At 33.1% G+C, this 25,399-nt stretch overlaps 1 protein-coding gene across 1 annotated transcript in view; it reads right to left on the bottom strand.

Annotated features, from left to right (window-relative positions):
* Positions 1-5,701: 5,701 nt before the first annotated feature.
* Positions 5,702-25,399, bottom strand: part of LOC126810425 (tubulin-specific chaperone D) — a 33,006-nt gene continuing 13,308 nt past the window's right edge. The window contains exons 17-37 of the mRNA XM_050535484.1: positions 25,136-25,209; positions 24,813-24,930; positions 24,388-24,448; positions 23,768-23,822; positions 23,208-23,270; positions 21,740-21,795; positions 20,933-21,011; positions 20,154-20,208; positions 19,464-19,619; positions 18,823-18,963; positions 18,362-18,445; positions 16,568-16,669; positions 16,307-16,360; positions 15,651-15,804; positions 15,117-15,238; positions 13,269-13,346; positions 12,549-12,638; positions 11,804-11,888; positions 11,456-11,565; positions 8,491-8,569; positions 5,702-6,156 (exon numbers count right to left, since the gene is read on the bottom strand). Coding sequence (XP_050391441.1) covers positions 6,133-6,156; positions 8,491-8,569; positions 11,456-11,565; positions 11,804-11,888; positions 12,549-12,638; positions 13,269-13,346; positions 15,117-15,238; positions 15,651-15,804; positions 16,307-16,360; positions 16,568-16,669; positions 18,362-18,445; positions 18,823-18,963; positions 19,464-19,619; positions 20,154-20,208; positions 20,933-21,011; positions 21,740-21,795; positions 23,208-23,270; positions 23,768-23,822; positions 24,388-24,448; positions 24,813-24,930; positions 25,136-25,209 — 1,840 coding nt within the window. The 3' untranslated portion in view covers positions 5,702-6,132. The remainder of the gene's footprint in view (positions 6,157-8,490; positions 8,570-11,455; positions 11,566-11,803; positions 11,889-12,548; positions 12,639-13,268; positions 13,347-15,116; positions 15,239-15,650; positions 15,805-16,306; positions 16,361-16,567; positions 16,670-18,361; positions 18,446-18,822; positions 18,964-19,463; positions 19,620-20,153; positions 20,209-20,932; positions 21,012-21,739; positions 21,796-23,207; positions 23,271-23,767; positions 23,823-24,387; positions 24,449-24,812; positions 24,931-25,135; positions 25,210-25,399) is intronic.

The following is a 25,399-nucleotide window of genomic DNA, read 5'->3' as shown; positions in this document are numbered from 1 at the left end:
GGTGCTGTAAAATTGACGGACAATGTATATCTATTGTTTTTATATATGGTCGATAGCTTTTCATATATTATATTTGGACTACTGTTTCTTTGTTTCTATCTACATGTATCTGTATTAGTTTTAAAAAATGTTTTCATCTTGTTTTACATATTTTATACAATTTCTATAAAAATTAATTTTTTATTCTTTTTTCTGTTTGTTTTGATACAATCTGTTATACGCTATATTACACTACTGAAAGTGGCAACGCATTTAATGAATTTAATGTGGTCGTATATTGTCGTGACCCCATAATATGACTGACTTGAAATTTATATACCGTGTTTATGCTTATGAGGTGGATAATCCTATTTTCAACGATTTCCGATAATTACTATCTGGGTTATCACCCTTGGTCAGTTTGAAAAACCTTGTAGTCACTCTATAGTCTCAAGTTATCGTGAGACGAAAAAGCTTATGATTTTCAACGATTTCCGATTGACTGTGAGAGTTATGGTTCTTGATCTATGGAAGGGTATCGCTGCCAATATTAAATGCTCTGCGACAATGTCGTTTCCATTGATTATGTAAAAAGTACAATGTACAAAGTCATAATACCGATATTGATAAAGTCAAAATACCTCTAAGGCAAGAGTTAAATGTAAAACGTCAAATGTTAAGTGTTAAATGACAAATGTTTTGTGGGAAAATGGTTTTTTTGACGTGTCTACATTTTACATTTCTCTCATTACATTTTACATTTGCGCTCTGCCACATCCCATTTGTCCTTCACGCTTTCTACATAGCAACTTTCGCACAGCATCAACCTGCATATGCAAATGCAGGATATCACGTGACTTATTAACATATATGGAAACCCGGCACAAGCACACTTTAAGGATATTCACAGCACTTCAAAAGAAATCAAGCTGGCACACCATAAGAAACTATCTAGACGACCGTGCGTAATTTTGAATGTGGCAGGAAATAATTGATAGATTCAAGCAGCCCAAAAAAACATACTTTCCAGTAATTTATAACACAATAACTGGAATTTCGTATTAATACCCGTATTTTTATATTTTAAACACCCCCCACTCTTTCCGGTCTCTCTATAAACAGAGTTGAGTAGCCTACTTTGATCCATTAAAAAACCAACAATATATTAGCATTGTGCCCAACAAATAAATAATATATTTAAAGAGAGGAATGACTATATATCTTTTAGTATGGACATAGAGAGTTTTTATTTAAGCCCTGTATCTTTATTTTAGTTTAGTTTAGTGCCCCCCCCCCCTTCCTTCACTTCAACTTTAATCTTATTTTGTAAAGTTAAGCAAATATGAATGTGCCAGAAAATTATTTGCATATTTGAAAAGAGCAATCAGTGATACTTAACATGGTATCTGGAATTTCGTATTTAGACCAGTATTTTTACTTGAATACCCCTTTAATAGTGTGATATTTATTGAATTTAAATTATAAAAATACGATTGTACCAGAAAACTATTTACATATTTACAAATAGAAATGAATGTGATTTTCACTAATATGTAACATGATACCTTTCGTATTTGGACATTGCACAGTAGATATAACAGCCTTCGTATACACCTTTTTCCGAGCAGATGATAATATGTATATGCACTATAGATATATACAATTTGTGCAGTAATTTAACATTTATGTGTGTGAAATTGTGGCATTAAGTCAACCAGTTAAGTCTGCCGAGATGATTAGTGAACAAGAAGCATTGGCTTTCTGAACTCAAATTACAGTGGTATTTAAACAAACCTTTCGAATAGCTGGCGACCCTACATTTCCGGAGCTCCTGTACAACGCGGAACGGTAAATCAGCTCGGCGTCGACCCTACATTGTTTTACTATCTAAATCCAAATATTCAATTGGTAGGGTTGTAATTTACAAAATTGGATCCCTAGAACATATATTAGAATACCTATATATTGAGTCTATATATCATATTAACATTATGTCTTGATATAGCTTGTATTGACATATTAGTACATGTGAATCAGGTAAGTATAATGATTGAGATAATAATATTGTTATTTGATTTCAACAATTACAACAGCATATTGATTTGTATAACTTGTTTCAATCTTTCAGCAATTTACACTATGTATAACGACAGATTTACATGTTGCAATTTCATACCATATTGAATATATTCGCCGTGTAAAGGACTGTAGAGTGTATTGTAATATTTTCTGTCATCTTATTGAACAAGATTGGCCCGGGTTTGAATCCCAGTGATTTTGTTTGTTATTTTGTGAACGTTAGAATAAAATGAATGAAATGGGGTTTAACGTCCTTCTTTTCTGCTCCCACAGGACTAATGTTGATGGGCATATGACCTACAGTGTGCTATGAAGGAAAATTTGTCCAGACAGCAATTGAATTCCATCTGTCAAAGCTTTTTCTTTTACATCCAGGCAAAGGTGTATACGGGACCTCGGATTTATGTCCCATCGGAAAGACTAGACGCCGTTGTTCCTTACTATCCCCCGTCCTGCACCAATTGACAAGTTCCCCTGGTTAGTGAGCGAGCGCCTTACTCACTGAGGTTCCTGTTAAAATATAATTTTCTATTTGAACAGAAGATAATCAGTGTAGACACCAAACTTGTTCCTTTAACACCATAGAGGTCAATATTCACACGTTATTTAGGAATCAGTGCTTTCGAACGTGATTGGGCGAGGCAACCATTCAAAATGGCGCCAAAACGTTTCCCCAAGGGATAAAGATGGGAAACTTCAATAGATCATAACAACCAAAAACCATCTTCTCTACACTTAATTCCGGGAAATTCCGCACTCCAACCACGCTAATGATGCAAATATAATTTTCCATTTGAACAGAAGATAATCAGTGTAGACACCAAACTTGTTCCTTTAACATGAATAATAAGGGCATTATGGTCAGTTATATGGAATGGTGGCCATCTTGGACGCCATTTTGAATTTCACGTCATAGTGACGACTTAGCATAAAGTTGATGGGATTTTTTTAAATCTGTAGTATCGATTTCCAATGGGTAGACACCATAGAGGTCAATATTCACACGTTATTTAGGAATCAGTGCTTTCGAACGTGATTGGGCGAGGCAACAATTCAAAATGGCGCCAAAACGTTTCCCCAAGTGATAAAGATAGGAAACTCCAATAGATCATAACAACCAAAAACCATCTTCTCTACACTTAATTCCGGGTAATTCCGCACTCCAACCACACTAATGATGCAAGGCAGAAGGCCGTCTAGTCGCTCGGGTGGGGCGAAAAAAACCGAGGTCACGTGCACGCATTGTAGTGCACGTAAAATAGTCATTAGCAGTTTGAATTCAAAGAAGAGTAGCGATTATGCCGTAGTCCGGGCAATATTTCCCCTTATGGCCTATGCCGGTCTCCTTTAGTCCGGTTGGTGTGGAAAACTAAGACGTTAAACGCCAAGCGACTAGACAATAGCCTATTAGAATATGTACAACAAAATATGTATGGTTCTACCTCATTATCCGTTATTTTCCAAATGCCGCAAGCGATAAACATTAGTCTCTTGCTAATCACATTTTACTGTCATATTTAGTTAGTATCTATCGAGTTGGTTGTCATCTTCTTTCATCCTCCTTCATCCGTTCCGAGTGGACTTCTGTCTCTTGATTATGACACTAATCATGATAGAGCTTTTCCGGAAAAACTGATAGACTTGCTTTTTTGTCCGATTGGCAAGAGAATGGCACCCAGTTTAATGCGTAAGATTAACTTCAGTTGCTATATAAATCACTCTATATTATGGTGCTCATCTTGCTTGATAAGTTTGAAGAATATTTCTCACCACCTGCGTCTCGACTCTTACTCTATTATCATAACAACCGTATGTCTAGTAAACTGGTATTTATCGCAGTTTTGTGGTATGTAATGTGTCGGACTTTTTCCCTGGCTGTTGTGGTGGATGACAGCAAGGGTCGAGACAGAAATACGAGGCCCTGTTTCTTGTCATATTTTTTTTTTCAAATCTTTAAAGTTATTGGGAAATTTCTCACAGATTACATTTTGACAAGAGTAGAGTCAATATTAGATTATACACTGTTCCAAAGCAATATTGCTAGAATTTTTGATCTTGAAATTAATGATGGTATTATATTGTATTAATTAATGTCTTTGGCGAGTTGTGGGATTCAAACATATTGTCTAATATGTACCTAAATGACGTGTGAATAAGTGACAGACTGTTATATAAAAAAGAATATAATTGGGTAAAAATTAGCTGGTTCCGAGGGAATGAGAATAACATGTTTAACACTTGCTCGGAAAATTACGATTGCATCATTCGGCTTAATTAACCAATCTTTATAAGCTACAAAACTATCATATTTGTGAGCAATTGTCAGACAGCAGCTTAATCCTAGAAGGGAAAAGGTGTAGCAATATCTATCAGCAGACTCGTTGCGGCGAGTCTGGCTGGATGGGGTTTGAGAGAATGACTTTAGTATTGTAATCTAATATGCCTGTATCTATGTATCCAGCTATGATATATAAAATGTAAAAACGAACTGATGCATTGTTATTCCCTGTAAGACAAACTTCTTAACTACTGGGAAGACAAACGTCTTAACTATTTAGATAAGAAGAAGAGAATACACAACGTGAAGGGGAAGCCAAAGATAACAAGTAAAAATACTAGACGATCACAAGGCTACTATATGTAGTAAGAAAAGATGCATGGGTCATACGCCGTATGTGGCGACCGGTATTAGTATGTGGGCCGCTTTCCACGTCTGACAAAAGACCCATGGTGCTACACTTTCTGTTCAATTTATTCCTTTATTTTTAATGACTGTCGCATTAATGAAGCAAGTGGTTCCCCGAAAATTAACAAATCATTTCCGTATATTCTGCTTAATAGGTGTTCTGTTCGGTAATATTCGAGCACTCCAATATGAAAATGTAACCGAAATCCATCACTAACTGCTTGGGCGAACTGATAAACCGTAATTCACTTCATAGTTGATAGATGTGGTCTGAAAACATAACAAAATGTATTGACGGACGAAGAAAGTGGAGCAAAAGGTTACGGTGGGACTATCTGGACTGCAACCAAAGGGATGTTCGACGGCCGCGTACCGTAGTTTGTGCACAAGGTCCAGTAATAATTAAGAATATGAGGGAAATGTTCCATATTAACAATTCCGGAATTCTTGGTAAACTTGGACCACCTGGTTTTCAAACAAAACTTTGGTAAGGAAATTTAATTCCTTCTTTATACACGATTTTACCGCTAGAAATCTAATGATAGATTACTTTAATCGTAGAAGAGGTGTATTAAAAAGAGTTTAAGGTGTTACTATTCTGCTCCAACTGAGATGATGAAGACGGGCTATGAGGAAATTTTGTTGTACACAGAACCTTGTCCATACGAAGATGCTGCTTCTTGCCAGGCCTATGTCCAGCACCATTGCCAAAGGGAAGCTATGCCAGAAATTCAGAGGAATTAATATAATGTCTTAGAGATGTATTTAAATTTTGAATAAAATGTGGCACCATTCTTAAAAGAACAGTAATCATCAGGCCTTAACTTCTGTGACTGGCTGACTACTGGAAGATACTAGCTAGTGAGTCACTAATTCACCACTGGAACAAGATGGGTGGCTTTTTATTCTCATATTATTATTACAACGCCTGTAGGCTTAACAAAATGAAACAATCAGTTATGTTTGTTTGTTTTATTGTACATAAATAAATAGAGTGAAAAACTCTACAAAAGCAAAGTTTATTTTTATAGCACTTTTAATATGCATCACATAATTCTACACAATTTAAAGTGTAATATATTAAACAGCACATTGGGTTATAAAGCTTCATGGAATTCATGATGTGAATTAACTCTAGTTGTACTTAAACCACTGGTTGCCTGAGTATTTGAATAGCCAACTCTAAAACAACCCTATGCCCTCTTTATCAGCTCATTCTAAAAATAATGTGCATTTTTAAAGGCAGATAAAAGTTTATAAATAAGAATTGAATGTTGATATTTCCAGGCTTACGACATAAATATTGTAATATTTGTCTTATAGTTACTGAAAATGCAATCACAATTTATTGACTTATAATAGAAGATAAAGTTTTCATCTTGATGATTTCAGGAAGTACCAGCTGTCTGACCCTACAAAAAAACGAAAACAAAAGTGTCTATTTATAAATAACAACTGCGGAATATTTTTTGGTATGGGTTATCATAGCATGAAGATTAGTGACATTAAGTAGCCAATTATTTAAAGTATACTGTCCTAAAATGTTGTTTTGTGACTAGCACTTATCATAACATACATTACAGTTAATAATATTTACATATATCTATTGGGATACAGTGTGTCCAAAATCCATAATTCTACACCCAAAATCCAGAATTAGTCTTGATTTGTCTGAGAAACTTTTGTGGTTGTCAGTTTGCGAGATCCACAAAGAGCATTTACAAACTTAAGAAGCCAAAATATGATCACAAAACACCTTTGCGATACACAAATCTACTAAATAATGGATCTTTCTATCCAAAAATATTTCTAAAAGTATACAGTCCTGGGAAATAAGGCCTTAGAAACATTTATGTTTGCTTAGATTTCCGTGACCTACTTGGTTCATAATATTCTAATTTCCACTTTTTGTAGCCTTAGATAGGCCTACACCAACTTCCCAATTTAACAACCAACCCACCTATTTACAAAGTAGCTCTCTGGGATTTGCATTAGATTGTGGAATGATAAGACGGACACAATGTACATTTACTTGGAGGACAATCCTGGGTCAAGCCAATCTCCAAGGGAGGGAACTCTTGAATTTGTAATTTTGTTTTATTTGATCACTATGTTGTACACATTGTGTTTTAACATTTTGAAATTGTTAAATGGTTTGTATCTCAATCTTTGCTCAGCTGTTACTGCAAAGACCAGGGCCTTAATTCACGAAAACTTTAAATATTGTAATGGTGCATAAAGAGCTAAAACTCTGACACAAATTTAGTCAGATAATACGGGGATGACACTATTAATTTGTAGTCTAATTCAACAAGATATATTTGTCTAATAAAGGTCAATGTCAATATTTTGGAACATTATATGTCATGATATAATATGTACAGATAAAGCATCGACTTAGTATGAAATGTATGCTTTTAAGCCTACAACCTAAAGGACAATAAACCTTCGAATATGTCACAGAAATAATTTCTTAAAGAATTTATTATTCTCTAAACAAGTGGTTGCCATACAAGATACGCCCACATTTTGCAAGAGATGGACAGAAAACAAGTAAAAAAAAACCCTGATTTTACGTAAGGTCAGAAGACATTATCCAGGAGGTTTCGGTACGATATGAGCGAAGATTAAAAGAAATGGAAATCTCTGGGATATAAACATATATTTTAAGTTTCATCAAAATCAGATAAAATACTGACCTCTAGAGGGTCCACAACCTTGGTATTACATGCTTTTGTCGGGCAGTTTCGGTCTGATTTTCACGAAATTCGAACTCAACCTTCATTAGGGTAACACTATATATTTAAACGTTTTTTAAAATCAGATAAAAATTATGACCTCTAGAGGGCCCACAACTATAAATTGGATTTTTTGTACAATCAGGGGCTACAATCCGATATGCATGAATATTGAAAGGAACCAAGATCTTTGGGATATAAACATGCATTTCAAGTTTCATCAAAATCAGATGAAAATTGTGACCTCTAGCGGGTTCACATCCATGGTATTACAAACTTTTACACTATTTTCGTTCAAGGAGCAGCCATTTTGTCAGTTTCAGTCCAATTTTTACAAAATTTGAACTCAATCATCATCAAGGTGTAACAGTGATATATTTAAACAATTTTTAAAATCTAATAAAAATTGTGACCGATAGTGGGGTCCACAAGTTAAAATCGCAATATTTTAGTACAATCTGGGGCCACAATCAAAATCTTTGGGTTATAAAGATACATTACACTATTTGCATATGAGGGACGGCCATTTTGTCTCGAAATTCGAACTCAATCATCATGATGTTGTAACGGTAATACATTTTTAAATCGATAAAAATTGTGGTCTCTAGGGGAACCACAGCTAAAAAGTGATTTTCGTATAATCAGGGGCCATAATCTAGGAAGTTGGGATCTGATATGCACGAATATTGAAAGGAACTGAGATTTTTGGGTAATAAACATACATTTTAAGTTTCATCAAAATCGGATAAAAATTGTGACCTTTACAGGGTCCACAAGCTAAAAACGTGCTTTTCGTAATATCACGGGCCATAATCCAATTTGCGATCTGATACATGCCAATATCAAAAGGAACCAAGATCTTTTGGAGATTAACCTATATTTCAAGTTTCGTCAAAATTGGATAAGAATTGTGAAATTTAGAGTGTCCACAAACAAACTGTGGATGTCCGGTCAGTCAGGGGTGACATACGTCCAAACAAAAATGTAGGCATATAAAAATTACATTACCTTTATAACAGGTATATTGACACCCATCAAATCACATAGATTATTTCTTATAGGACGGAGCTGATCTACAGGTAAATCCCTAATAATATAAACAACATTAAATAAACAATAATTAATAGTTTGTTATCATGCCAGGAGATCAGGAGAAAGACAGTGAATCCGTGAGACTCAAGGAATAAACAGGTTAGTTGACACGTCTGTCACAGTGATTTACTATCCTTAAAAGAATTAGCACTTTGTTGATGGTGGTCACACCAAAGGATGATTGTACTAATACTACTATTTCAATATTCTAAGTTTTAATTAGAATAATATGCATAGGATTTCTAGATATTGGCAGGGGGAATATTAGTCGATTAATTGACATTGGATAACAAACCCCAAAAAGGAGTATTTGGATGCAAATAGATGAATATTTGTGTGAGCACTAGTTCAACAGTCTTAGTCGCTTGTTTGGATTTGATGTGATTATTCTATGCAGTTAAATTAGATTGTCACATTGCTGCTGAGATACATTTAAAGTTTCAATTTGCAAATTATACAATTTCAGTGATTTTCATGGGCTTTAATAACACTTGTTAAAAATACCTTCCAGTACCAAAGCGAATGTTCAGATTTAAATAATTAACTGGATAAGTTGAATATCAAACATTTCAAATAATATTGTCAAAAGCAAATATTTCCCATGTCCCTTCCTTAACTAATACATGTATTAATAAAATACAGGATTATATTAGTGCCTAGTAATAATACAGTATTACAAGTTATATAATTGCCTTCATATAATGTTAAGAAATGAATTTGACCTTTTGGTTAAATTAGTTTCCCAATAATAAGTGGGCTTAATCACTATCGTAGTTTCAGCTATTATTATCCCGAATACATAATGCAATTAGTGAATTATACAATTACTGTCGTGAATAGAGTATGCATAAACCAACTTGTTTAAAGTTTTTGTTGAAAAGACGACTATCCGTTAGGCCTACCCATGGCCGGTTCAATACATTAATAATAGTTCTGTCTAAGAGAAAATGTCTTCACTTGGACGTTCTATATTTAAACAACTTTATTTTTTCACACGTTTGCTTTGGTAACTAAAAGCAAACATTACTTCAAAATGTTGTTCAAGTGGTAATCAGAAAATATCTAGTGAGGCCAATCAACATTATTTGAACAATCTGAATAAGCATAAGTCCATTGGCACAATAAACAAAAACCACCAGTCTATATACACAGTGTCTGTGATTCTCCTAAAACGGTGAATGGCAAATGCCAGACAAATAGGGATAATGCGACTTGATGATCAGGATTCCTTTATTTGCCACATGTTTTGTATTCTGCTGTATAAATTAGAACTACTGGAAAATTCACAACGAAATGAAGAAATGCCATGTGCTGATAATACGAGAATTTAAATACATGTCTTCTATTCATTTAATTCATTAAATATTCGTTTATATGTGTTAATAAGTCTACGCTGATGAAATAATAATTATTATTTACTGTTTATCAACCAAACATAGATTCCAAGATAATTTAATCTCTGAGGTTTTCTCATAACTTAAGGGGATCACGTGGCTAAGTGGGTAAGACGCTGGCTCGCTATCCTGGAGGTCGGGTGTTCGATCCGTGCATTGGCCGAGAAAGTTCATCCAGATTTTCCGGCGTGGTTTCAATTGTCAGTGATGCAGGACGCAGGGCCTGACAAGGACAGCTGTCTAGTCGTTCGGATGGGACGAAAATGTGAGGTCCCGTGTACATATTGGTGTGCACATAAAAGATCCCTTGGCAGTTGGAATTAGATATAAGAGTAGGCCGTGGCGCCGCTGCCCGGGCAAAATTTCCCTCATAGCACACTGTATGGTGTATGCCCGTCTTCATTAGCCCAGTTTAGGAGCAGAACAGTAGGACGTTAAACCCCATTTCATTTCTCATAACTTAAATATGAATGGTCAGATTCGTCTGAAGTTGCATACTTTGTAAGAAACATTGCCGATCAGTGGCGATAGCCAAAGTGTCTTTAAATAAATTTAAGCTGATAACACGCCGCCACACCCCCTCCCCCCTCCAAAATAAAACCAGACCTCGCAATGCGTTGTTTTTGTTAAGCTTTCAATTCCTGACAGTTTTATTTTCATAACATAAACTAATAAAATTTATACTGGTAATAATTTATAAGATAGGTTGCCAGGCAACAAAACATACGCCCACAGCAGCTAAATCGTCCGGCAGTCGACAAGGGTTGTCACATATTTATTCTTTTGTAGGTAATTAGGGGACAGATGACATTATAATTTTCGTCGTTTGAGGGTTCACAAGGTTCTAAAAACTAAAACAAGGGTCGTAACTCTGGAAATAATCTACAGAAATTGTTCAAATTCGACAGGCTTTTTCGTTTTACTAATTCAAATATGCATATAAATTTCATACAGATCGGATGATAACTTTTGTCAGTACTTATCATTTCATTAGCGTAGATTTATTAAAACACACTTTCGCCACTGATCGGCAAAGTTTCTTTTTTTTTTTTCATTTGACTATGCAGTTTAGTTGTGCATGTTTGCATTACTAAGTATGCAACAATTCAGACGAATCTGCTCATTCATATATAAGTTATGAGTGAACTCAGAGATTAAATTATCCTGAAATCTAATTTTGGTTGAAAAACTGTAATTATTTTTTCATCAGCGTAGACTTATTAACACATACAAGCAAATATTTAATGAATTAAATGAATAGAAAACATGTCTTTAAATGGCATTTAAAGTAGACACCTTCTCGTATTATCAGCACATGTCCTTTCTTCGTTTCTTTGAGAATTTTCGGGTAATTCTAATTTTTACAGCATAATAAAAAATATGCGGGAAATAAAGGTATCCCAATCATCAAGTCGCATCATCCTTATTTGTCTAACATTTGCCATTCGCTGTTTTAGGTACAGACACCGCTATATACATATACTAACCAGTCAGTATCACAGAGTGTTGTTTGTACTTCTTCAATAATCTCATCTGAGATGACATCATCATACATTAATAAAGCTTCATATAATTTATTTGCTGTAGTCTTCCGAACCTAAAATTAATAATATCTCATGTGTTTTTTCAAACTAAATATAATTACTCTCTTGAAGAATATTATAAATCTGTTATTATCCTGGGTTTTGTCCATTTCTGGTCTCTGTTTTTAATTGGAATAAGATACAGATGACCAAGACTTCATTTATTTCTTCCTCTGATCAACAGATCCAAAAAATAATAATCTATTCATATAAATCTCCTTTCTAAATAATGTGTAAGGTAATGAACCTTACCCTCGGATATCTGTGGCATAAGAAAACCATAAGTTGAAACAAAACTTTCTTCCTAGCTTCTTGAAATGGAAGCAATCCACAAAATCTGTAAGAACAATGACTAGATTTACTTTCATCTTGTCAATAATATCTTAAGCCAGGTGCACATTGATCCCAATAAGAATAAGCAGATTTATGTAGCTAACACTTCTTGTTTATGATGTACTACCCAACAGAAACCACATACCACATACCATTATACCATTACTCGTTAATAAAGTCAAAGAAAAAACAAACTGTACGGTAAATTTAAGATTCGTGATTGTCAGTTGATAAATTGGCAAATATATCATTTTCAAGTTGAAACATTAACATTGAGTTTTATCAATTTCATGGAACATCTAGAAAATAATGGAGGTAGATTTGCTAGTATGTCCAGTATTATTATTTTAAGTCCAGTATTATTATTTTATGATTGTATAATAGTGATTTGACATACATATTAAACACTAGTTATAGAAGTTAATACGTTTTGATTTTTTTTAGAAAATGTGCAACTATTGCTTTAAATTGTCCAAAATGATAACAGACATGTTTGTTCAGTGAATATAGTTTACTGTTTTCTATAGCCAACACTAATACCAAAATTAGCAGCTACAGAATTTTGCTCTCTGTTCATTGTTGAATAAATGTGCGCCCGGCTTAATGGGTATTATGTGTGTAGTTAGTTTTTTTTTTTTTAATAATTCAAATAAAAGAGACTTACACATCAGCACTGGCCATTAACTTCTGTGGATCAGCAGACCTTTGTATTTCTCTCTTTACACATTCACATAAAGACACAGACATAGTACAGCTGAAATAAAACATACAGTCAACATTAACATGATTACAGATTTAGGGGTAAAGTGTGAATTCAAGTACAGGCACTTGTGGGTGGTTGAGTGAATTTTCCAGCTCATTCCTATACAGTTTAGGCAACCTTTCAATGTAGATTATGGTCACAACTATGGTCCGTCACACAAGCAAATGTCTGGAGCATTGTCTAATAAATATGGTGGTGCTTTCATTAGTATCCCATCTGTTCTTTTCAAATTTAGTAAAACCTATACTCCAACACTATTCATTATGCATTGGGTGTACAACAATCAGCAATATCATGATGCTTTTCAGTCAAATTTACTCAAGTTTCGATCTTGTCCACTATCTTGAAAGTAGCTTGACCACACTGTATCGTATAGTTCAGCTAGTACCATTCTGATTCAGTTAGTTCAACCATGGTACAAAATGGGTGCAACAGAAGGTCACTTGATTAGTGTTGTACAATAATTTCAATGTTTATTAGGTAAATTACCTTGCCTTTACAATAAATTTACAATAATTTGTAATACTAGAACTATATATAACTGTTGACAAATAATTTCAATCATAAAGAGTGACAAATATATTTAAGATAAAACTAAGAAAATGTATTTTGATAACTCACCCTTCAGAATATAGGTATTTATCTAAAGAAGCACGGGATAATAACTGATCTGTCATCTTTAATAATGGTATTGATACTCTGTCAAACATAAACATGTTTTAAAAAGCAAACTAAACATGTAAATAGATAATTAACTCTTGTGAGGTCCTTTTCCATATTTGTTCTCTTTATGACATGAACAAAACTTGAGGCAATAGAACCTCAATGATTTGGCAGTCAAATGTATAACATGGTTATATACAGCTTTAAGAATACCATTTAGCTACTGTGCTGTTAGACATACATTCCCATAAAAGTATTTATGGGTGGTTAATTCCAATAAAAGAATTACAAATTTGGTATATATAGAAAGTATAGAAGCCCAATCTAACTAGAAAAATACAGGATAACCCGAGAAACATCCATGGGATAAGTGTGGGCAAAAATGTCAGGGTATCACTAACTGGCAACCCGAGGTATTGTCTGCCAGCTTATTGTCTACCAGCTTGACTTAGGGATCAGTTGTTGTTATTTCTTAATCAAATGGTTAGGCGGTTTTGGGAAAATTAAGGGGTGTAAACATATAACAGACTCTGCAATTAAATGGTGGAAGAAGAAGTTGGCAGAAAATAATACAAGAATTGACTTAGGCCTCAATATGTAATGTAAATGGACAGTAAGTAATGACAAAACCATTCTAAAAAATGGACCCTCCCTCAATCAAGTTAAGTGACAAATACGGCTTCTAAAAAGTAGATTTTTATAGCTTGGTGTATTTTCTCATGATTTGAAGCAAATTTTTGATGGGTTAATTATTTTGAATATGTTTTTAGTCCAAATATATCATCAAATTACCAGTTTGTACACGGGATGGTATCTTTAAAACATAGGTGTTTTAAAATACAATCCAGGATATATGACAGTTTGTCACCTACAAAGTAATCAATTCCTATTGATTGAAATGGGATTGTCCCTGGGCTACTGCAAATTGAAATCAAGTTAATTTTTTATTCAATCTGGAATTCATAATATATTTTAATAAAAAAAAACCCCAGTTTGCCAAATATCAATACAAACTTAAAAAGGAGTTTTAAAATTATAGATATTGTTTCAAAATGTTGTATATGGGGCATTCCAAATAAATACAGATACTAAGAGCAAAGATTTTCTTATTTCCTTGAAAAAATTAAATTTTAGAATGTACCAGTAATGTTTTATGGTTAGTTTGGTATCTATTGAAATTATTGTTGAGACCCCTACTGTGTGATATATATGAAATTCAAGCAGTTAGTAAAGGTAAATCTTTTCCCGAGATAAGTCTTTACTGTATAAAATTATAAATTATTAACTTTCACACCTTATTTCTACATTACAGTCACTGTTTTTTGAGGCGTGCGATCTCTCGCTAGCGCCTGCCGTTCACCTGAACGTCGACCGACCCCTTTACATGCAGTTATTAATCTTCAGAACCATTTCCAATACAGACAACTAATCAGTCTCCTTAATATCAGATCACTCTCCTGAATTTCTAAATCACTCTTCTTAATCAAATCTGGGAGAGATTTTTTAGGGGAGCGATTTTTTTCAATTTGTTGATTAAGGGGAGCTTTTTTTCAGCTCTCCTCTAAAATACAAACAACAACGACTGACATTAGATGTTTTGGCCAAAGATACCTTCATGATGTATAAAAGGCTATACCTACACTTTTAACAAATATTTCGGAAAATCTTTCAAAATACGTCATTATGACGCTGTTTCTGTATGATGTTATGATTCTTAACCTCTATACCTAATTTGGCTCTCATGGCCAACTTGGCAGAACTCAGTTACAACCTGTAGACTCTGCAGTAACGATTTACTGTACTCACCTATTGACTTTTAGATAATCAGAGTAGATTTGTAACAAAGTATCACAGAAATGTTTTAATTTACTTTGATCTTTTTCAATTGAGTTTATATAGTGAAATAATGCCTGACTGGAATTCTGTACCTGAAATAACCAAAATATATAACATAGTAGTAATAAAACAAAGAATGTAGTTTAACACATGCAGTAACTACAGGCAGCAAAGCGGGGGACTTATTTATGTGACAAAGAGAGGAACAGGGAAATATTTATTATTAGGGATATATCTATTCTGGATTTTTTTTATGGATATATTTATTAGGAATATATTCATGGAAATACTTATTAGGGAAATATCTATTATGAATATATTTATTGGGGATATATATTTTAGATTACAAGTTCAGTCTGGAAGAGCAGAAATTAGATATGACATGTGGATATGGTACATTGATTACTGGATTCATCTGAACAACAAACATGATTATTATTAATTTTGATAAAACAACCAACAAATAAGAACAAATTAATAAATACAAATAGGCTTAAATCTTACCAATGATTCTGTTAGGCCACCTACACTCACACATGTACCTACTAATACTCTATATGTATAGACAGGTACTTCAAGTAACTTTATAAACAATGGAAACGTAACAGACGGAGCAGCCCAGTTAATTTGGTCTAGTCCAGTTGCATTAAAGTTGGATCTAAAAATAAAACAATGTGGGTAAATTGTACCATTTCTAACAAGTAGTTAATGGTTTTGACAATGTCTAATGCTTTGTATAATATAATCCAAAACAATTGAACCTCTGTTTTGCTCTACTCTGTCTTGGGAAAGAACTTATAGGCTTTGCCTGTTGATCAATCCTTTTCAAATGAATATAATAGTGTTTAAACTAAACTACTCTGTCTTGGCTTCCATTTACAGAAATGATTCTTTCTAATATAACTATCTTGTTATTCAAAATAATTTCATTTCAAATTAGATTGCATCTCATTCCAATATCTGATGTTAAAAAGAGATATATATCTACATTCACAGACAAGTAAATCCCTGTTTCCACCATAATGCAAAAAAGGTAGCCATGAAACATAGTTTCCTTACAATTATACATGTCATTTATGGAACAGTTTACTTCTTGATGTAAAATTCTATAAAAAAAAATGTTGAAATTTAAAAGTTCAACTTCAAAATATGTAACTTACTGAGAAAAGACTTTCAACAAAAATTCTTTGTGAGGAATGTTAGGAACACTAGGACTGGAAAAAAAAAACCAACTAAAGAAATATCTACAAAGATACATATACTTATTTAAAAGGATTTCTGGAAAGACAACTATGAGAATAAAATATTGTCAATTCTTTAAACAAAATTTTCAAATCAAATTTGTAAAAGTTACATTTATTATCAAACAAAAGATAAATGAAATTAAAATCGACAGTATTATAAAATGGATAGGAACTTACGCAAGATAAAGAAGTTGATAAAATATATTTCCAGCATGAGCTCTTGTTCTGTCAATCTTTTCACAACATTGCTGAACTAAACATCCAACCATCTTTTCACATCTACGATACCAAAAACAACCATTGCCAGTCAACACAAACATTTTTAAGAGTTTATAGTGTTATTATCTTTAATTGTGGATTATATGTTAATATTCACTATAAAATATTAAGTTCTGTATACTGCTAACTTAATTCTTAACAAACATTTTGTGTGATTATTATCCAAGTGGCTTCAAATTAATATAGTGTATTCATCTTTAGCTATTCTAATATAAACATATAACATTTCCCAAAGAAACATTACATATTTTCTGAAAGGATTGAATTTTAGTTTTCTCATTCATCAAGATAGGTTGCCAGGCAAAGAAACATACGCCCACAGCAGCTAAATCGTCAGATCAGTCAACAAGAGTTGTCGCATATTTTTACTTTTTTCGGTAATTGAACATTTATAATACATTAAAATCTGATTAAGAGTAACATCTCATTAAGTAATTATCAGAAAACCATTAGAATTTGTTTGGTTTTTATATAAAGTTCTGCCCCATGCTTACGTTTAGTATACAAAACTTTTAACATCATGGATTTAGCTGTTCAAGTCCTAAAAATTCATTGAAAATCAATATACTTGTTCGTCTCAAGATCTTAAACTCTGTGTTGATAACTTTTGCCTTTAGAGCATCACAAAGTGATCAAGGGCCATAACTTTGGCAGTAATTATCGGAAATTGTTGAAAATCAATATGATTCTTTGTCTCATGACCTAAACACTGCGTATAAATTTAAGGTCAATCGGATATTAACTTTAGCCTCTAGAGCATTTACAAGATATTTTGAAGTGATCAAGGACCATAACTCTGGCAGTAATTATCGAAAATCGCTGAAAATGAATAGACTTCTTCGTCTCATTACCTTAAACACTGTGTATAAATTTAAAGTCAATCGGATATTAAATTTAGCCTCTAGAGCGTCCACAAGATTTTTCAGTCATCAAGGGACATAACTTTGGCAGTAATTGTCAGAAATCACTGAAAATCAATAGGATTCTTCGGCTCATGACCTTAATCACTGTTTATAAATTTAAAGTCAATGGAATATTAACTTTGGCCTCTAGAGTGTTCACAAGATTTTTTGAAGTGATCAAGGTCCATAACTCTGGCAGTAATTATCGGAAATCACTGAAAATCAATAGGCTTCTTTGTCTCATGACCTTAAACACTGTGTATAAATTTAAAGTCAATTGGATATTAACTTTAGCCTCTAGAGTGTCCACAAGATTTTTCAAGTGATCAAGAGCCGTAACTCTGGCAGTAATTATTGGAAATTGCTGAAAATCAATAGGCTTCTTCGTCTCATGACCTCAAACACTGTGTATAAATTTTTCAAGTGATCAAGGGCCATAACTCTGGCAGTAATTATCGGAAATTGCTGAAAATCAATAGGCTTCTTCGTCTCATGACCTCAAACACTGTGTTTAAATTTAAAGTCAATCGGATATTAACTTTAGCCTCTAGAGCGTCCACAAGATTCTTTGAAGTGATCAAAGGCCATAACTCTGGCGGTAATTATCAGAAATCGCTGAAAATCAATAGGCTTCTTCATCTCATGCCCTTAAACACTTTGTATAACTTTGAAGTCAATCGGACATTAACTTTAGCCTGTAAAGCGTCCACAAGCAATTGTGGATGCAGGACCGGCGGGGACAACAAGATACGACCACATTTCAATGTGGGCGTATAAAAAACGTACTTACATGTTTGTAGTTATTAAATTCGGAGCAGTATTTACAACTAATATTGTTAATTCTAATAATCCTGACATACTAGCTTCTCTCACCCTAAAATATAATCATTATACAAAATAATCTTTAATCATTATTTTTGCTGAAATAACAAACATGGGGTTTACAATTTTAAATTACTAACTCCATTGTCCATTACCCAGAGTTGCCCTGGTGAAAAATCATCCAGAATAACACAATGATCATTACTTGTCAATTCATCATTAAATATTAAATACATAATAAATAGCACCATTATATTTCTTGTAAAAAAAAAATGGTTCTTATGAAAGTTCAATCGTTGGGTTTGCTATAGTGACCTAACAAACAAACTTTTTCTTCTAGATATTTTTGTTACATTAATCCATCTGCTCTAGTTATTGAACTTTGTTTTGGAATGATCCATGTTAAAAATTAAAATAATGGAAACTTACCATGCTCCTACATCTCCACGGCTATCAAGGGTATAATCTAACATGGCTGCCAGGAAAGCTTCATATATCTGTGGTATGTTATCTTTTGTTAAAACACTATCACAACTTCCATTTTCTTCTACACCCACAGTTTTGCATAAACTGTAAAAATCACAAATTCAAATGAAAAGAAATGAAATGGGGCTTAACCTCCTACATTTCTGAATCATCCATAGGAGGGAAATTTTGCCCAGCCAGCTTTAATGTTCTACCAATTTTATACATGGGACCTATGACAAGGTGCAAGGAGGCTAGAAACAGTTTGACCAAGATGAAGCTCAGGACTTTGTAGGTTAGTGAGCCAGTGCCATAGTCAGCAAGCCAATCATCTCAATTTCCGCCCAAAATATGGTAAACTTTATTTCAATAAGTCGCTTGCACGTAGGGATCTTTATCAGTGGGAGGAAACCAGAGGACCCGGAGAAAAAGCCCAACAAGGTTATGCAGGCAATACTACTCCTTGTCCAAACAAGTCAAATCACTGATTTGATAAAAAGGTCAATAACAAGGTGGATGTGAATGCTTCTGGAGTTATAAAAAACAGCTATTAAAGTATTAGAGTTACTAATCATAGTTTCAATCTCATACTAAAGAAAATATACCTTGTAATGGCCTTTATTGCATCTCGTCTAGATTCAGCCATTGCTTCCTGTCCTGGCACTATCTGACTAGTTTTAATTAAACCATCCAGTACAGCTCTGAGACGTCCATTTAACATGGCTTTAGGTAAAGATCCTAATGCTAAACTAAAACCACATCTGAAATACAATTATTCAATAAAGGAATTTGATCTATGTATAATTTAAAGTACAAAAAAATTACAGGTATTTTAAGCCACTGATCATCATTTGCAGTTTTTGGACAACATCTAATTGATTATTTAACAATTAATTAAAAAAAAACAAAACAAAAATATCAAGGGCAGATATTTTCATGGCTTGGATTTAATCATAATATTAAAAGGCGCATCAAAAGATTTTAACACTTATAGGTGGCACTGGCTTGTATATACAGAGGATGAAAAATGTTGCGGAATTTTCAATGTCATATCTTTGTAAATAGTAAATGGAACTGGACATTTTGGATCACTATATCTATTAGAGATTGAACTTTCACAAGTTTGAAACAAACTCAAAAATCCTTGAAATGACAGTCAGCCATTTCAAATAAATTCCAGGAATTCCATCTGAATTGGCGCTTTAATTCAAGCTAGGGTCAGGTTTATGATGCAATCCCTTATAAATGATGTACATTACTTATAAACAGTGTCCTTAAACTAAATGTGTTCTTACCTTATGGTTTGAGTACTTGATTTCAAATAATTTAAGTACCTTTTAATAATTTCACCTGTAAAAATTTAAAGTAAGAATACTAAATAAAATATTTTGCTACCAATATTAATAATGATGATCAATCTTAATGCAATCAATAAAAGCGTAACCAGGAAGGATATAAAAATGCTATTTATACGTTTTAAAAGCCAATTTATCTGGTATTTCTTTCTTGAAACAAGTACACAAAGAAAAATATTTAAATAAAAAAAAAAAATCAAGAGTCAGTAGTAGTATGCAGTTAACTTGATAGTGAAAGAGTTAACATGTTTAGAATTCATTTTCGATATGTATAAATACACAGTAAACTGTTTAAATGAGGTGGGGATGGGTGGCTAAATGGTCTTTTGCCTAAGGTATGTTATTGAGTCATGTGGGCTTGTTTTGATCCCAAGTATGTACATGACAAGGAGTAGGGAAAACTGCCCAGCTGCGAATTATTGAAATAAATTTGTGCCATGTTAGTTCTAAAATTACCTAGTTTGAGGCAAGTGCACATTAAATCCCAGTTTTCTCTCTCTATATATATAGATGAGTATAATTTCCTAAAGAACTAAATAGGAGTTATCTCCAAGTTTTCAAAATTGTTAAAAAATGTAGTCATGTCCATTGATCATATTTCCAAGGGAGTATCATGGTCCGAGAACAATACCATTTCTTTAAAAAGAATTCAAACAAAATCTAAATGGAATATAAAAGATAAAATTAAACCTTGAGTCAAATATACTTCTTGCGCCTACCTTGTTTCTGCTGTAGTATAATTTCTTCCCTGGTATAGTATTCACTTATCATAGTCGGTAGAGCATCAACAGCAGATGCCTGTAATATAGCGAGAATAAATTTACTCAACAATCAAGTTTATTTTCCAAAAACATTAAAATATATATATTATATATCACTCTCAGTAATGGAACTGTAAATTATGCCAGTATCTGCTGAATAATATAGTTAAACTACCCAGTCATAAATTCAATACTGCCCTTGTTATAATGAATTTCATAATCGATTTATCTATTCTTTCTTTATACGAAAGCCTAATATGTTCAGATTAGTTCAATTATTAAGTACCACTTCAACAACAGAACTTATCCAAATTTCACACTTGAGCCAATAGAAAAGAACTACTTTATCAAATACGTGTAATAATTTTGAATGCACAGCGCTGTTTTCGACTCACTCTTCATCGAATTCCAACTGTCAAGTTCTTTTATTTACATACATGTCAACATGTGGACCTAGGTTTTCTATACATATCCAAAAATCTAGATAACATTTTATTTTCTGGCAACACTGCTGTTAATTTTGTCAAGTGGCAACTGCCCTAAGTGCTCAACTACAACAGACCCCACATTAAAGAGGAAGGGATACAAATTATCGACTAATTTGCCTATGACTTCAAGACCGAAAGTGTACATAACAGCTTCAGCATTCACGAAATGTTAATATCCTGACAGACAGAACTATAAATATAGATTCAAGTTTGCAATACATACAATAATACAAAATTTTCATTGTTAAAATGATTTTAAAACACAGTGTAAATATACCTGAACTTCTGGTTCTACATGTAACAAACAATCATCTATAATGTCCTGCCATAAATCTGTATAAAGAAAAAGAAATTTAATATAATATATTATATTCAAACAGATTATGTTAAATGAATATATTAGAATATTTCAGTAATGTTACTTCATTCTGAGCGAAGTTATGATTTTTTTAATTTTTCAGAACACGGGAACAGTGCCCGCTAATCTAGTCTAGTTGGGGGCGTGGCATTTTGGGGCGTGTCTATTAGGGGTAACCCACCGCACAAACTGTCTGGCAGTGGTCTCATGATTCCTGTGGTGGTACTGAACAACTCAAAAGCTGTTTTAGGGGGTACAGATTTCAACTAATCTAGCCTAGCTGTGAACTGGAAATTGTATAACTCTTGTCAGGGATACTCTACCACTACAAATGTCTGACAATTACATAGCTCTGTCAGGGGTAACCCACCACTAGAAATGTCTGTTAGAGTGTGTTTGTGGTACACTTTTGAGCTAATCTAGCCTAGTTGGGGCGCATGGCATTTTAGGCGTGGAATACCACACCCACCACCGGAAACCCGGCAGACTTACATTCTGATGATACCAGATATACAAGCATTGATAACATATAGGAAAAAATTGGTACACTTTTCAGCTAGGTTGGCCCCCTGGGCTCCTGGGCCCGGTTTCACGAAATTTTAACTTAAGATAAAATCCAAATTTTAGTAGATACTTCAATTTTGATTGGCTAAGCACTAAAACCAATCTAATATTATCCAATCAAATTACTAAAATTTGGATTTTATCTTAGTTAAAATTTCGTGAAACAGGCCCCAGGTCTATAATCAACTTTCCCTATTGTTGACAGGTACATAAACATAAGTTTGCTGACAGGTGGAGGAGAGAGACAGAAAGGCAGCAGAAGGAGAGGAACAGAGACCGGTGTATGGACTTACCTGAGTTCAGCCGCTGCCTATGCAGAGGAGCGGAATGGTTGCAATATAGTCATGTACTATATATGTTAATGTTATTATTTATATGTTCCTGTTTAATTTATTTTCCTGTTTTATATTCTTGTTCCTGATGTAAATAAATTCTGTATTTACGAAACTGATCTCTGTTATCACTACGCAGATTTAGCTCTTACATAAGTGGACGCTTACGGCTAGCCCCCGGATCCATTCACTTTTTTTGAATTGTCTATATGTTTGTGTTTTCCTGAGTGTGATGTCCTGTCTGTGTATTTGTTTTTGTGTAAATTTTGTGTGGTGCAGTCCCCCTGCACTTACTATATAAGGCATCTTTAACATAATCTTTATTTCTTGGCACGCAAAGAAGGACAAACAAATAAGTAAATAATACAAGAGCTCTAAATGGAAGCTTATTTTTCTAAACAGCCAACATGATAGATAAAATAATTCATGTTTTTATGATAGATAAAATAATTCATGTTTATAAATATGAATTAAAATATAATCATCCTTACCTACAACAGGTTTACCATGTACAGGTATTTTAGATATGGATAACTTGTTTATTAAACAACAAACTGAAAAACACAACATATAAACATGATTGAAATCTTCAAGTATTTTAATTAAAAGTAGATAATCAATGATGACAATGAATGAAAACAATATTTAGAATACGAACAAAAGATTAATTTGATGTCTCATAAATATATTTGTTTCAAGACAAACTCGGTAATGTTTCAATGATGCAGTGGTTTTGACAATTGTACAAGGAATGGAATCCGATTTGATTTTTCACAGCTTAATTAATTGTTGTTAAAATGCCCCCATTTAATAAAGAAAAAGAAACAGCTTGGGAATCCAATCAGATTGAAACGACGGCAATTAAAATATTTTACCCAACATTTATAGATTGCGCTAGCTTGTTTATATCATCTACAGTAAATACTAAATGGTTATGAACAATATTTGGTCTAATATTCCTTTTGGAGATTTAACTTTCACAATTTTGTAGTTTGCATCGGATTCAAAATCTCTCAAATGAAGATCAGTGGCTTTAATAATTTATAATTACCTGCTTTTCTCATTAATTCACCTCCTAAGCCTTTAAATAGATTGGCATTCTGTAACTGAAGACAGAAGAAATATCATCATGAAACTAACACTAAACGACATGAAACCCAATCCGATTAAAACACAGATCATATTTTTTTTATATAGTTCAAAATTTACCACATCAGGATACACAAGATTTGTTAAACAATTTGCTTTCTGGGTGATGTCAAATGATATGTCGAGTTGAGTTCTTACTGTGTGGTACGTGGTAGATCTTTATTTTAATAATCAGATTGCGTAACATCTACTGTAGAATTTTCAACTTAAAAAATTATGATGATAAAAGAGCAGTATCTTGTTTGTTGAGTTCTCAAAATACATGTCAATAAATTAACATCTTACTAAACAGTGCATCTTACTACGCATATTAAAAGATCTGATTATAAAATAAGAACACCCCCATTAGTATTTTATCAATACCATTAAATGATAAATATAGATAATTCAAAACTCCCTGCTTAACAGCAGTACAAACTGGTTGTAAGTAGAATAGAAGAGAGAAGTAATTTATTGATAATGTTTCAGGATATACAACCCTTATTAAAATGATGTATCTAGGAAATAAAAAATAAAATTCACCTTTGAAGCAATGTCAGCTAATTCATCTAATATTGTTTTATCTAAAATATCCTGAATTTTTCTGTAAGATAAATTAATGTTGATGTCTATAAACCAGATTTAGATTCAAGAAGAAAGGGTTAGGGGATGGAGAGGGGAGAGAGTGAGACAGAAAGGTTTAATGATCACTAAACACAAACTTTGTGATTCTGAGACTAATCTATTCTTGCATGTAGAGGTCTTTAGGAGGAAGCTGAAGATCAAACCCATGGCTGGAATATATTATCGGCACACCCATTAGATCAATTAATGATCCACCCCTCTGATCTGAAGGATGCAAATCTGTTGAAGAGCCTTAATGATCTAATTTCTAGTTTTAACAACAATCTAATGCTAGCCATAGAATAGCACTGAATTAAATACTTTATAGTAAATTATGTACTTACTGTTTGTTCTGAAGAGCATAATTATATAATGCATGTGTAATATAAGCTGCTGATAATACTGCACCATGTCTCATAAATAAATCTATACTAGTTGTTCTACTTAATATAGTTGGTAAAGCTGTAACACAATCATATAAACAATTCTTATTCTATTATAGTTGGTCAAAAAGTTGTATAGTTGGTAAAGCTGTAACACAATGACATAACATATCCAATAATTATTCAGTTCCAATTCATATTTCTTACGCCAAAAGAAACCATGATACACAAATCAGGTGATTACCAGAAACTGGAAATCTGAACACAGAACTATATATACTTACCAGTTTTAATCATATATTGTGGACATGTAGCTGTTAAATTGTAGAGAGCTTCAGCAGATAACTCCCTTATTGCACTATAATATAAATATCATAAAACATTTAAATAACACTGTTATTAAACAATTATATACAGATGGGCAACAAATTAATTTAATGCAATCTGATAAAAATACAGATCTCCATTTTGTTTGGGGTTTTTTTTTATGCTTTCGGTGGCCTCCACTATATGAAGATCTGACCAGTTGTAGTGGGAGGTTGCAACAG

Source organism: Patella vulgata, chromosome 2, assembly GCF_932274485.2.
Source record: "Patella vulgata chromosome 2, xgPatVulg1.2, whole genome shotgun sequence".
Classification (NCBI taxonomy): Eukaryota; Metazoa; Mollusca; class Gastropoda; family Patellidae; genus Patella; species Patella vulgata.
The sequence above is the reverse complement of the archived record's forward strand: the minus strand, read 5'-3'. Positions and strand labels throughout refer to the sequence as shown.